Source organism: Hemicordylus capensis, chromosome 5 (assembly GCF_027244095.1).
Source record: "Hemicordylus capensis ecotype Gifberg chromosome 5, rHemCap1.1.pri, whole genome shotgun sequence".
In the NCBI taxonomy this organism is placed as follows: Eukaryota; Metazoa; Chordata; class Lepidosauria; order Squamata; family Cordylidae; genus Hemicordylus; species Hemicordylus capensis.
In genome coordinates, this window is record NC_069661.1 from 64,851,589 (window position 1) to 64,867,186 (window position 15,598).

Here is a 15,598-nt window from a genome sequence, read left to right on the forward strand (position 1 = left end):
GCTTGTTAAACCAAGTGATCCTTATTCAAGTTTACTTGGTATTTCTGCAATATAAAAACCTAAATGATGGGAAGGTTTGTGGAAATATGAACATAACAGCAGGCTGTAACCCAATGGACAAATTTATTTCCTTTTCCTGTTCTCACTTGGTTTTGCTCCACATCTCTCTCCCTCAGGCCCATCCTGGCTTCAAGAGCTGCAAGGCTTTTGCTTCCTCTCATTCCCTTGTCTACTACTTTGCCTCTTTGATACGGTTAATGGACTAATACAACCTGATAATGGACTGACCTCCCTTTCTTCTTCTGCTCCCTTCTCATCAGTTCTGCTCTGGTTGTAATCCATACCTGTGGCCACTGTGATGATATATCCATAAGACCGTATAGAAATATGACCTAGAGATACATACTATGCAGTTTCTTTTTGTTGGCTCATGAAGTATATGGCTGTTTTAAAGTCCTGTACTATCATTAGGTTGTGTGTTCAGACAGTAGCTGGACAGCTTGCTGGTGACTTCTATATGCCCAATCCATACTAGTTTTTGATGCTGTTACCAGGCCTTTTGTTGTTGATATAGGGTTAGAGCAGTTGAAGATTAGGTAAAATTGACTTATTATTAGAGAAGGCACTGCAACTTCCTGCAAAGAGGTTTGAGATGATGATAGGGATTGGTTAAATATCAGATGTCACAAAGATGCAGAATGCGTTCTACTCTGGCTGTCTTGTTGCAGCTTTTGCCCACATGTTCCACAAGCAAAGCCTACTGCCTTTCCCCCTCTCATAATTCCACTGGTAATCTTCTACTCCCAGGACAACACCATGTGGGAGAAAGATGAACAAACCTGCTTGTAGACATGTGGATTATTATTGAAGGTCAATTCATACTTAGGGAACAAAGATTTCTAAACTGCCTGCTTGTATCTAATATTAGATTGAAGTACCAAACAGCTTTGAGTAGAGACAAACAGGAGTTTCTGTCCTTATGTTGATACATCAACTGTTTTGAAAGTTCCTCTTCTAGAAGTTTTTGTACCAGGATTTCCTCAATTTGTTTTAATCAGTAATTTTTGGTTTGGGGTAAACCTACACTGAGCCTTATTAGTAGCTTTTCACATTACTCCAAGAATGTAAGATGGCTTACTCTATTCTATCAATAATCACATTGATGTGTCAACATATTGACTGCATGGCTCTGCCATTGCAACTGGCTGCCTAATTCTATGGGTGAGCTATAGCTTTCATGGTGAAAACAGGTATTCATGCCACTAAAGTAACCTCCTATATTTTATAAAGGAGGCAGAACGTTTTGCTCCATTTGCCTAGAACTGCCCTTATTACAAAAGTTGTGCCACTCTTCTTGGCTTTTGGACCAAAAAATAAAAATAAAAATTGGACACTGCTTAAGGGAAAGATGCCATCCCCATTAGCTCACAGTACTGGGCTAAAAATCTGAACACAGATAATTTTATATCTTTTGTCAAGTCGTCACAGGAACAGAGTGTACAAATCATATATCAACACAGGCCAAACGACACACAATATGTGAGATTGTGATTGGAGGTCTTGATGGTTTTGTTTTTAAAGAAAAATGAAGAGGGGGGAAAACACCCCATGGGGCAGAGATTAGGGTTGCAAAACTGGGGAAGGTTTCCAACAAAGTGGCATAAGAGAAGTTTAAACTTCTCTCCCTCAGTGGTGAAGCCCTGATCCAGATTGAAATGTCCTTTAGCTACTTTTTTTTTAAAAAGGAAACATCAGGAGATCGGATCACAGGGTTCCTGCATATTATCTAGTTTGATCGGTTGTAACAGACTCCAAGATTGATTCAAGTGCTCATTACAACTCCCTCTCTTTTCCTAGGCACATTTCCAAACAGAGCATGATTTCATAAGAATCCCACACAACAGACAAATATCACAGCAAACAAGGCAGAGCTAAATAAACAGGTACTGTAGAATTGTGAGCAGAGATTAAAATAAAATGTTTCTATAAATGATTTTACAGATGTCGTCTTGATATTCTTCCACAGTCAAATTCCAGCATTTTTCATCATTTGTATTATTTAAAAAAAAAGTCACACTGGTTTTATTACCTAGAAATAGGATGAAACTAATCTGAATTGTATTTTGGGCTATACAAGGATAAAGAGCTGCCTTATATCAAGGCATGTCACTGGTTCATTGAACTTATTACTGTGTTCTTACTGATAGGCCTCTCAATGCTAGCTGCAGAGGAGCAACAGCAAGAGAGAGGGCAAGCCCTCACATCTTGCCTGTGGGCTCCCCAGAGGCATCCAGTAGTCCACTGTCTGAAACAGGATGCTGGACTAAGATGGGCCTCAAATGCCGGGTGCAGTCAAGAAGTGTACTGTTGTACATGCATTGAACATCATGTTTGAATAACTACCTGAACACAGATGTTAAACATATTGTGTGAATAGGGCAAAGGTCTCAGTTCTTTTCCAGTTCCTGCTGGTTAGAAAGCTATGGGCTCTCCTTGGATAGAACTATCTCCTAGGAATGGAGTTGAAGAACAAACACTTGGTAGGCTTCTTTCATGTACAAATAATGTTTCAATAGCTTGCATGTAGTAGCTTTTCCACTTCAGCCACTAGGCCTGTATTAGATAGTTTTGGTTGTATGGCACCTTCCCCCCTTTGCATTGGCATTTTGGTCAATGTGTTTTAAAGGTTTTGATCCTTCTTTTATTTTTCATCTTATGCCTTGGATGTGCAATTTCAGTGCATGAAGAGAAAGTATAAGAATAAATTCTTCTAATATCACTTTTCCCATCTCAAAGTATCTTCATAAAGAGCGAAGTTCTATCTCTGTTCCTATAAAATGTACTTGATTTGTTGCTTATTTTTTTCAGGCCAGTGTCCTGTGGAATAATATCTTCAGATATCAATCCATATTTATAACAGTGTCATGTATTGAACATGATAAGTTCAGTAAGATGATAAACTGAAGGCACCTACCCACAGGAAAAGAAAAAGTGAAAGATCGGTTGCTCTGAAGCTGTGCTTTTTCATAGCTCCTTAAGTCATAATTTTTAAAAAGTCCTTAAAACAAGTTGTGAAAAACAGCACTTGAAAGATTTAGCATCTTTTTCAGTAAAATTAAAATCTTGATTGTTTTCAGATTATATGTGAAATCCTATGCTTATTCTGATTCTAGTTAACATACTAGTCTAACATACTAATATTAAAACATTCAAATGTATAAAGTTACTGAAAGAAAAAGACGTATTAACATGAAAAAACACATTTTTATTGCACTTAAGTTATAAGAAAATAAAATTTCTAAGTGAATCAAATCATAGACACAATCCCTTTAAAGGTTGTTTTCCTCCATCCTGTCAGGTTGTTACATAACTAAAATTAACAAACTGAAATCTGATTTCTTAAAAAAAACAAAAAACCAGACTATAAATAAACCAAAAAAGGAGGAAAAAAACAAGATCGCCTAGGATACAGTGTTAAACCACTTTCACAGTTCAGCTTGAGTTGTGGCTCTTGGAGAATGAGGCAAACCATTTGACAATTTCATTCTTTTTTCATGTGACAACTTTACCACAAAAACTGAAGTGTTTTTGCTCTGTCAGTTACTCATCGTCATAAAATTGTAACAGTTATTCTCAAATTCTGTAAAACACTAAGACTGACCAGCAACTTTATTTTCATTTTTGTATGCTTTTCTTTAAAATCTTGTCAGTTTCATTATGTCTGTTTATTCCATTCACCACAGCCCTCACAAAGAAACGTTTCCCCACAGAACAGGCTGCAAGAGCTTTGTCCTAAGGAATGTGTTTTAATTTTTGCCCAGAAAAAGAAAGAAAGAAAATAAGCTTTGCACACACTCTCAATTCTTTACTTGCAAGCAAACTTCACTCTACATTGTCTGAAACTCTTCCACTCTCAGCCTCTTAGAGGCACAGTTGGCTCAAGTTTCAGTGGCAAAAAAGTCTTTTTTTTCTCCGTAACCAAACTAGAGCAAATTTGGAATTCAGTCTGGGACTAAAACGTCACAGCAGAAAAAAAAATAAAAATAATTTGCTTTTTTTCCTTTCATTTAGCAGCATAAATAAGTTTGGCCACTGGGAATACAGTACAGGGGTGGGACAACAATCCCATAGTTGAAGACCTACTTCTAGCACCAGCATCATGTATTAAATCCTTCTGAGGAATCTTAGACAACTTGCCACCTCAGAGCAACTTATGCATTGAAGAGCGTAGATGGAAGCAACAGTAAAAAGATCAACGGAGGCTAATACTGTGATTGACATTGGCAATGGTTGGCAAAATAAAAAAAAAAGCTGTAAAACTGTACAAAACAATTCACAGTAAGATTTAGCTTTTCCACACATGGAAAGGATTCTTTGCTGTCACAGATGCTCTCTTGTTTGAAAGACAATCAGTAACTGATATTGGAGGTATGAAGCTCCTTTCTAGATTTCTGTGGTAAAAGAAAAGGGTTAACAAGAATTGTAACAACTTTTAAAGTCTCCACAATGCTCATTGAACACTGAAAGAGAAAGAGAAACAAAAGTAATAATTGCACCTGGCTTGATTTAGAAAGTCATATTTTGCAAAGCTGCCCATTCAAAAGTGAAGCCTTTGATGTAATGAGACAGCAAATGCCTCTCTTGTCAGTTACAGTTTGTCAACTTTTTGTTTTCTCCTTTGTAGTCTGTAGGTCTTTAGGATCTGTTGCCCCAAGCCAACATCCTGCACCACCAAGGACAAGGGATTTTTTTTTTCTTTTTGCGGAGGGAGGGAGGGAGGATAGAACATCATTTGCATTTCTGGACAAAATAATCTTTTCAAGCTTCACTTTATATCCACGTCAAAGTCCAACACCAGCAGCTTGGTTTCCTCAGTCCCATTCCGGCTTCCAACTGCACACACTAGCTTCGTGTTGGAGGCTCTGATCCGCCACACGACGCCTCCACTCCCCCCACTTTCCAATGTAACTAGATTCCGGATAAATTCACCCGTTTTCAAGTCCCATAGTTTTACAGTCCCATCATCTGAGCTGGTAATTACAAAGTTCTTGTTGAACTGTAAACAGGTCACAGCACTTTGATGCTTGTTGGGACCTGGAGCAAATAAAAACAGCAGCAAACAAAAGTAACGTCAGTGGCTATTGTACTTCAAGCAAGTTTTTTTTTTTTTTTTTAAAAAGCATAACACACACTTGATCTGTTAAACATATATAAAAGCAGAGAAAGAACTGTGCTATTTGCCAATGGCTAATAACGTTCCTGAAGTATTTCCCACTTTTGAACACTTCTGCACATATATCAGACAAATTCAGAGAATTACTCTCAAGACACAAAAATAAATGGATCCAGGCAAAACACAGCAACTCAACTATTCCTGATAATTGGGAAAGAACAGTTCCTCCCAAGTCAGTCAATAAGTTCTGTTGCGGAACGATGAAAGGTGGCTTTTACCAACATGCCCATTCTGATTGGAAAGCGGTAGCCTTCTTGGGGAACAGCAATGGCAAGTATCTAAGAAGCAAAGTGCGCCTGCCCTTTCCCCTTCCTCCACCATCACTGCCGGCTTCCACAACCACTGCAGCATCTGTCCTAGCACTCTGAAGTTAAAGCAAGCAGCTGCCATAGTGCTGTCTCACAGCACTGGCATCTATACACAGTACTATGAAAGCTGTGCCCATTTTCTCTCTCTCTTGCATAATTTGACAGACAGAAACAGAGAAAGATCAAGATGAGATTTGCAGCTGTCATAGTGCTGTATTGCTGGCTTACCTGGGAAACACAGAATATACTGACTGCCAGCATGATATTTCGTGCCCAAACAAAAAAGAGTAAACTGAGACTTAAAGTTACCAGAGTGGCTTGTTTACAAGAACAGACCAGCAGTGGTTGTTCACCTTATTGAAAGTGGACCTGGCATAGGAAGGCTGTGGAAGAGGTTCTCTATGGGGCTGGCTGCACTTCCTTTGGCATGTCTAAAGCCTTTCATAGAGCTCGCCCAGCTAGGAGAGAGCAGTGCATCACTGTGGCAGCTGTGCATTTTTTCATAAGCATCAGTGACAAGGGGAAGAGAATGATGGAGCAGCAGCAGCATAAGTGAGCAGAACAAGAGCAGCCCTGCTGGACCAGACCAAAGGGCTATCTGGTTTCCATAGCAACTAATGAGATGCTTTTGGAAGCATACAGAGAGGACATGAGGCAATAGCCTCTCCTGCTGTTGATGCCCAGAAACTGGTATTCTGAGGTTTACAACCTCTGGACTTAAGAGGTAGCATATATGTCTCAAAGCCATTGATCTCCCATGAATTTATCCAACTCCCTTTAACGGGGGCTAAGGCCATCACTGCATCTTGGGGCAGTTAATTCCATAAATTATGTGCTATGTGAAGAAACCTTTCCTTTTGTCTGTTCTCAGACTCCTGCCAATCAATTTCACTGGATGATTCCAAGTTGTGGGGTGTGTGTGTGGGGGGGCTTCTTTCTAGCCACTTTCTCCACACCATGCATAATTTGATAAACCTATATTGTATCCCTCCCTTTGCTGTTTTCTCCATAAAAGGACAGAGGATCCCTTAATTCTAATCTGCAAGGCTAACATTTTCTCTCTCCTTTTACTTCCAGCTACATAAATAAATTGAATGTTAAGGGCTTTGTTTGAGAAATAAGCAGAATCTGCTTCACTGTGCTGTGGGCCTTCTATGAGGTCTGCTGTTTAGTGGAGAATACACTTAATTTGACAACGGGATACCCATTTCTTTTTAAATGCTTGAAATGCTCTTCTTTGAAAAGTATGTGTACATGTCTCTACATATATGCTCACACAATAAAAGTCAAAATGAACACAGAAACCTTCCCTCAGCTTCCTCCACTCTTCACATCTCTAAACACCATATGTACTTTGAAGTCATTCTTTTTGATTTATAGGAACAGGCAGTGCGTTCCTATGTACTGTCTCCCTGCCCAATTAACCTCTGAAACATCTCAATAACTCTGGAACAAAGATACTGACTTGCTGTTTTAATGACTGTATCTTCTATATAATATTGTGGTTTATTAGATTAAATAACCCCGACCAAATTTCTAGCTGTCTCAGGCTATTTTCTCTAACAATAAACATTTTTAATAGAGTAATGCAGAGCCAGTTCACACAAATATGCCCAAGGAAAAAGAGATGAAACCCTCATAACAAGTTTGATTCTGGAACTGTATAATATTTGCTGTACTTCTCTTGCTTTTTATAACGTTAAGTTTTCCATTTCTCTCTGTCCTTCAGAATGCTAAGGAAACAAGACCACACATTAAGCATACAATGTAGCTTCATCTGCAACTGAAGCAGACTCCCTAGTGTTACCTTTATCTTGTAACAAATAGTCTAAAATTCAAATTGTAATTCCCCCCAGAAAAAGGCCCACAGCCATTTTAAACCTACAAGTTCTAAACTTGAAAGCAACATGTCCCACCCCTTCAGGACTGCTCTCAGCATGCTTCTCCTTGCACAATACTGTACACTTTTGGTGCAAATGGGGCAGTAAGGAAGCATTTTAAATGCTTCCCATTAAAAAAAAAAGAGGAAAAAAAGCTCTTCCCCCCACACCAACACACAAAAAAACACAGTACAAGGTACACTGCAAGCAGCCACATCCACATGGTTGAACTCATAACCATATATATACAGTTATGAGTAGTGCACTGTCCTATGGGTTTAAATAAAAACATTTTATTATGAAGACACGAGAAGCTCACCTTGCAACGTTTGTAAACACTGTCCTGTTTTGATATCCCAGATTTTGACTGTGGAATCTGCATTCCCAGAGACTAGAATATTGTCCTTGAGTTCCATTCCGCTTGTTAACGACTGGTGGCCTGTTAACGTATGAATACAGTTGCCTGTCTCCACATCCCAAACTCGGATGGAAGTATCAAGAGACCCGCTCACCACATGGATACCATCAAACTAAAGGGGGGGGGGAGTGAATGATGTTTGTTTGTTAAAATGTGTTTTGGACCGTGCACATACAATTGCATTCATAGCTTGATATATCAAAAATACTAGCACCTACATATCTGTTAATGGGTCACCATTACCTTGTGTTAACTTAACCAAGTATGTATGTAATTTTCAGATATGTAAAGAAGTCTCAATTTAAATTATCACGGCCTACACGGAGTACTGATCTGGTCCAATTTCTGGCTTTCTAAAACAAATTTCTCATCATGGCTCACATTGTCCCAGGAAGTGGCTCCCAAATAATCCGGAACAAGTAGCCAGGGCTAACCTAGGAACTGCCACAAGAGTATATCTGCATCATTATGCATATGATTCATAGTAGCTTACACTCCATCTCATTTTTGTTTTGGCAAGGAGAGAACTAACCTGGAACCATTTTGTCTTCTATGAAAACACCCTAATATATTAAGATGCATGAACATTATGTACAGATGAAGATGAACACAGTTTTAACAGGTCTGCAAGCTTTGATTCTTTTTAACTGAAGATTAATAAACTAATCACAGGTTTTTAAAAAACAACACCACACCCCGTAATACATTGAGATTGAAAGGCATGCTTCAACACGGACCTATTTGATGAAAACTACTTGACCTTGGCGCTCATCTCCCCCCAGTCTATATCCAAGGCTAAAGAAGAACAAGAGAGCTCACCCTGAAATACAGGCTGTTATTAAGAACTAAACAGGAAAAAAGAAGTGGGATAAGTTGAAATTGATTTCAATACATATTTAAAATCTGGATCCTCTATTATATTGGTGGGAATGTATTTCTTTTTGAAGCCATTTTGGCTGTCTGCTACTTCACTAGGAAATACTCTAAGTCAGATTCTGAAACAGAATTATTATATATGGCATTCCTTTCTACTAATGAGTGGCAGCTTTGTTTATCAAATTGTGAGCTCATGTCATATTTACAAGACATCAGCCCTTCCTTCAATATCCTCAAGGAGGTAATTTTATGGAAGTTTTGGTAGCATGCAAATCTAATCATCTAGCAGCTAGCTGATTAAAAGTTTTATTTAACCTAGAACAGTGAGAACAAGATATGCTTTTGTACACTTCTAACAATTTTAAGGTTGCAACGGCATCACAATTTCTTTAAACTTTAGTACATTTGTACTTCAGATTCTTAAAGCTGGAAGAATAACCTAAAACAGTCAGAATACATTGCTCAAATACTTCCCCAAGGTAGCAGCAGAGATGAGTCAAACTCATCTTTCACTTATGTTTGACCCAGAGGTAAGTTCTTAGACTTGTTCTTTATGCTTTTGCTTGTTTATTTTACTAGCACTAAATGAGAGGTCAAAGTAAGACACTACCTCAAGAATTTAAAACGGATGCCAAACTGGGAGCAAGTAAATTTACCAGTGGGAACTTTTTACCTATGTTCTTCATATTATTTATCTATCAAATAGAAGGTAAATGCTTCAATTAACTCTGCTAGAACAATTTTAAAAAACCCTTTACTTTTGAAAAACTGAAAAGCCTAATGCTGGTTATTGTTTCTAAACCTATTGTATTATAATCAAAGTAATTATAACAAATTCATTTTATTTTCATGGGACAGCATCCAGGCCTTTAGGGCTATGTCCCAGTGAAAGTTTCTTCCTTTCATGGAAGGAGAGTTGTGCAAGTTAGAGCAGTGAAGCACTATGTGAAAGGTCTTAATCCACCCATTTATTACGATTTTATCCCACTTATCCTTCAATGGGCTTAGCACCTCCCCTTACTCCTCGAAAGATTATATGGCTTCAGTTTAGATTAGGCTGAAAGCTTCTGACTGTCCCATCCAGTGAGAGTTGGTGCTGAGTAGGGACTGGAACCTAAATGTCCCCAAGATAAGGCCCGCTTCATCCACAGGTTCTAGAGGAATCAATGAGTTCCTTCTTTTACTGAAGCAATTAATCTAGACAGTAGGGTCTTATAACATTTTTGGATGTCCAATCATAATAAAAGGAGTGCAGCTTCATACAGTTGATTAAAACAAGGATTGTTAGGATTGTAATCCTGTGCAGTCCACAGGTTCTAGAGGAATCAATGAGTTCCTTAATTTACTGAAGCAATTAATCTAGACAGTAGGGTCTTATAACATTTTTGGATGTCCAATCATAATAAAAGGAGTGCAGCTTCATACAGTTGATTAAAACACGGATTGTTAGGATTGTAATCCTGTGCAGTACTACTGTGAGAGAGATCCACCAAATCCCACTGTTCATATCAGGAGGAAACAAAACTCTTCCCCTGCTTAACATATGGAACAGAACTCAATCCTATATACGGACCACCCATAAGCTGCTTCCCTAACCAGTTTTTAAGCTGCATAATGCATGACCCAAAGGTTCAATTTGAACATAACATGCATATTAATGAAGTTATGCTTACATAAAATATTTTAGAAAATTCTGAACATGTGTGTGAGAAAGAAGTAAACAATTAACGCAAATCTGTTATAACCCAATTGTCTATAATTACCAGATGAACTCTCTCAAATGCTTTGTGTCTAGGTTTAGGCACAAATACTGAGCTCCAATTTAAACAAACAGAAACAGAAAAAAATTGTTTAAGAAAAAGCATGTCTTCATAGTTGTCAAAAAGTTGTTCTGTAGCAACACAAGAATATACCAAAGTAGGTCTCCTCTTCATCTCCATACCTTGGCTCTAACAACATCTGAATTCATTCTTTGATATAATAACATAACAAGCTATTAATTCCAAACACTTGGTCCACTTAAAATACAGGCTGTAACCTGTTTAAGCATGTTATCCAACGTCTATGCCTTGATTTTAGAATATCTGAAAGGTGAACAAGCAGCAAAGAAATGATTCTGCTATCTGGTTTTTCAGAATCCCCTGAAGATCATAGGGTGGAACATCATGGGAAGATCATGTTTGCTGGTCAATGACCGAATAAACTTATATCTATCATGGGAAGATCAGTCTAAACAGATATTTGCAGAATAGGAGGAGAGCTGGTCTTGTGGTAACAAGCATGAATTGTCCCCTTTCCTAAGCAGGGTCTGCCTTGGTTTGCATTTGAATGGAGCCATTCTGGGAAGAGCAACTGTATGTTTGCAGGTAGATGGTTCCAAGTTTCCTCCCTGGCATCTCCAAGATAGGGCTGAGAGAGACTCCTGCCTGTAACCTTGGAGAAGCCCCTGCCAGTCTGTGTATACAATACTGAGCTAGATGGACCAATGGTCTGACTCAATATACAGCAGCGTCCTATGACAAGTTTAGCTTGGGGGCCCCACAAGCTAAACTGAGTGTTTTAAATCTCTAAATATCTTGAGTCAAAGGTAACTTACAGAGCTGCTCCCCAGATATGAGCCTCCCCATGCATTAAGATCACCTGGCTGCATTAAGATCACCTTGCTGTATGCCTCCTTCTGACTGTCCTCCATTAAAAGAAGTGGTTAGCATCCTGACTAAAAGCAGGGTGTGTGCTCTTAACATCAGTGCACACTGAACACCAGCCTCCATACTAGTCCCACTCTGGCACAAAGTACAAATACTATCAGAGTTCTCCCCATAAGAACATAAGAATATAAGAACAGCCCTGATGGATCAGGCCCAAGGCCCATCTAGTCCAGCATCCTGTTTCGCACAGTGGCCCACCAGATGCTCCAGAAGCACTCAGTTAAAACTGAAACATGTCCCTGACCTTCAGTATTGTAGACTCAGTAATATATTCGGGAATATATTAGCCTGTTCTCCTTCTTTAAACCTTACAAGGACTAGAGGGGCAGAGGAGGGAAGAAAAAAAATAAATCCTGGGTGCATGTAACATGGTTCAACTCTTAGCTGTTTACTACTAATTCAGAGATGTGGGGTGGAAGATTCAGGACTTTCCATTTCTAAAATTTCTACTTGGCTACTTGGGAAAAAAAACTTGAGGTGCAGTGAGGGGGAATTAATATGATGGAGGTTTTTGTTTTGTTTTTACTGTATAAATAGGTCAGGTAACATGCTGAATCAGATCACAATCTATTTAGGGCACCAGGAAAATCTTGTACTGTTTTGTAATTTATTTATTTTTTTGAGTGGGGGGAAGGAAATAAGGGGAAATCTGCATGGGAATTCTTTCAGAAAATGTTCCAATTCAAATTTTTCTGGGAAACCCATTTCTCTGACACTATTATACTTGTTATTCTGCAAACATTCAGTTAGGCATAACAACTGCTAGTGGAATATTGAAGGCATTTTATTTCACCTGAAGCAAAATGCTTACCTGTAATGAATAGACTCTGTTAGTATGTCCTTGCAAGGTGTGTAGACAGGTTTCAGTTTCTGGATCCCATACCTTGACCATAAAATCATATGCTCCACTAACAACCCTCCTGCCATCATATTGTACACACCGGACTGCAGCAACATGACCCATCAGAACATGTAAACACTGGCCTGTCTCTATGTCCCAAACTCTCAGGGTGGCATCTCGAGATCCACTGACAACTCTGAGGTGGGGGGCAGAGAGAAAAGAAAAATGTTGCAATTAGTTACATGTGGTCAGTCATTTTAAATTGGGTCAACTACTAGTTCAGATTATTAAATAAATACTATGTAGAAAAGAAGACCATTAAATTATTCCCATTGACAGATATGGAAGCTACAATCCTTGCTTCTGAAATCTTAGCTCCAAATTTTAAGGTAGTAAATGAAGGGCTTGTTTTCCTGTGCTGCTTTGTAAAGACTCAGACTGACAAGCTTACATTTGCCCTCTAAATATATTAGAATAAAGGGTCAAGCTAGATGCAACATTCAGCACTCCATAGCACCCTTTTGTTTTCTCAAATGAAAACAGCAGCTCCATGGAGGGGGCGAATAGTCATCCACACAGTGAGTGGGGGGCGGGCGGGGTCAAACCCTTAATCCTCACACAATGGTCCCAATGAAAATGACCCGCCTATGGCTATTTGCCCTGGGATGGAAGCTGCCATCAAACAGGATAGGGATGTGTCTCAGTAGTAAAGCACTTTGTATGCAGGAAGTCCCAGTTTCAATCCCTACATCTCCAGATATGGCTGGAAAAACCCCTTGGAGCGCCTCTACCCGTCAATTTGAATAAGACTGAATTATAGATGGACTCATATGCATGTGCATTAGAACAGCCCAGGCTTATGAACCTGTAGGACCTCCTCGATGCCACAGTGAGGCGTCCAGTCATGCTGCACCTTTCTTCACCCAGTTCCATGCATTTCTGGTCCTGTAGGGCCTCTTTTAGAACTCAAGCTACATGGGCTCTGCTGGGGGATGCATCTTCCATCAGAGCCCACGTGTGAGATGCATGGGGATAATTCTGGGTGGAACTACATCTCCCTCACGTGTCTTCCCAAACCCCCTGACAGCACCCATGCAGCTCTGATTCTGGTAAAAGAACCAGAGCCGTATCACCCCCCGCCCCCCACCACACCCCATAAATGCATGGAACTGCATGGGAAAGGCCACAGCATGAGCAGATATCTCCCCATGACTCCAGAGGGAGGGATGGTTAATAGATTCATTGGCACTGGATGTTCCAGTGCACAGCCCTAGTATGTCATAAATGGCGCCTTCCCTCCCGAGACAAACAGCAGCCACGGGACAGGGTTGGAGGAGAATTTTATCAAGATCAAGAGCTAAAAACCCTCTTCCCTTGCCATAATCCCAATTCCTCTCTTCAGCAGCCATTAGTATTATTCCACAAATTGTTGACCTCACTTTTAGCAATTTTTCATTTTAATACTCTTATTTAACTTAACTGGTACACCAGATAACACAGCAATCAAGCATGAAGATTACAGGTTCACTGACTATTTGGCCCCAATTCTAAATTCTATTTGGACCAATTTGCATATGTCACACTGCCTTTTGTATAATAGGTTTGTAATTGCCACTTTAGTCTTCTTTTAAGAGAAAACAAGGGGAAAGAGAGAAATAATTAGTGTAACATTTTAGACACTGTTTTATTAAAAAATGTCATCTATTTTACAGGTTTCAGTTGATTGATTCTGGACTTATATTCTACTCTGCTTTCTGACTACTACTGATTACAGGTAAGGTGACATTTTAAGGCAATTATTAAAGTAAAGATTTACAATACAATAAGGAAACAAACAAAATAAAGATAATCCATTTTCAACTACTAGAGAAACATTTTATCACCTCAAGCAGTATAATTACATAAGATAATAGTGTAAGAAGATAACAGCGATTTCTAAGTTATGTACTGTTTCTTTGCACTTTCTCTGAGGTCCTCCTTCCCCACTTTTTCTCTTCAAAATGTTTTATATTACTGTATTGGTTTCTTTCTAAATGTATATAACTAATATATTTTAATATATTCTAAATTCCTGAATTTCCTGTATCATCTTCTTCTTTATATATATTTCTCTAAGGCATACCCATCGCTAATCCCATGTGTGGCAGCTCTCAAGAGAGTTCACAAGCAGCTGCCCGGATAGTGATGGGGCGGTGGTGAAAATGGTAGGGGTAGCCAGCTGGTCAACAGGCAAAGAAAGTGGTGGTGAATGGTGGTGGGTGGGTGGCCAGCCAAAGAAAACAATGGCAGCGGGTGGGCAGGCAGGAAGAAGACGAAGGCACGGGTGGGGGAAGAAGGCAGAGGGAGAAGACGGATGGCGGGGGGGAGAATGCGGTAGCGGGCGAACTAGAGGTGCAGATGCTCTGTGCCCGGCCCAGTTAATATTTTATTAATACTTTAAATCTCAGTAAAGCTTGCTTTCATTTAAAACACAGGAAAGGTGGTGGTGCTGGGGGGAACACTACCATTGTGTAGAAAAACATTTACCTTTTTTCATGGAGATGCATACAACGTACAGTTGAGGTATGCCCATATAGTGTATGTATACATTCTCCAGTCTCTGCATTCCATACTTTAAGAGTTCGGTCTGTAGATCCACTGATGATTATATTGTCTCTCATTTGTGATGACCAAACTCCACCTGTATGTCCAACAAGTGTTCTTAAACACTGAAAGCAAGCATTTGGCTTGGTTACCATTTAGACAAAAGGTGACAAAATAATGTACAACAAAACAGCTTAATTTACCCAACACTTAATATGTGTTTCACTTCATGATATTCCATAAGTAACTAAGTGGCTAGTCATTCAAGTAAAAGGTTTTAGAACAGTGGGTCCCAAGCCTCCTCCAGATGTTGCTGAACTACAACCCCTATCACCCCCAGTTATAATTTATTGTAGCTGCGGAAGATGGGAGTTGTAATTCAGCAACATCTGGAGGCCCCCAGCTTGGGAACCACTGAATTAGAATATTAAAAATGGAAGAAATGTAGAAAAGATTCCGCTCCCTCCATCGAAGAACCCAAATTCAGCTAGTAGTAGCTTTTTTATACAAAGCGATCAGGATTTTAATGAAAGTAAACAAGTAGAAGCAGATGCTTATGGATGTCACAGTCAAGTTAAAATCACCTTTCCCAGGCCAATAGTTACAATCTAGTCATGGGGATGTTTAGCTGGCAGAAGATGATGACTAAGAGGAGAGAGTCTCCAATTTTCAGAGTGGTTTCTGTTCCTCCCAAGGGCAGGACTAGACCCAAGGGGTTGAAATGTTGAGGAAGTGGTTTTAGGAAAGATAT

The 15,598-nt window shown here is 39.4% G+C and overlaps 1 protein-coding gene across 4 annotated transcripts in view; it reads right to left on the reverse strand.

The window, feature by feature from the left end:
- Window positions 1–3,244: 3,244 nt before the first annotated feature.
- Window positions 3,245–15,598, reverse strand: part of FBXW7 (F-box and WD repeat domain containing 7) — a 223,751-nt gene continuing 211,397 nt past the window's right edge. For 3 of the 4 annotated variants that reach the window (XM_053253806.1, XM_053253807.1, XM_053253809.1), the window contains 4 exons: window positions 14,791–14,972; window positions 12,235–12,460; window positions 7,741–7,951; window positions 3,245–5,094 (listed from right to left, as the gene is read on the reverse strand). In XM_053253806.1, coding sequence (XP_053109781.1) covers window positions 4,826–5,094; window positions 7,741–7,951; window positions 12,235–12,460; window positions 14,791–14,972 — 888 coding nt within the window. In that variant the 3' untranslated portion in view covers window positions 3,245–4,825. Of the gene's footprint in view, window positions 5,095–7,740; window positions 7,952–8,576; window positions 8,660–12,234; window positions 12,461–14,790; window positions 14,973–15,598 lie in introns of those variants that run through there. The other variant, XM_053253808.1, reaches the window with a different exon arrangement.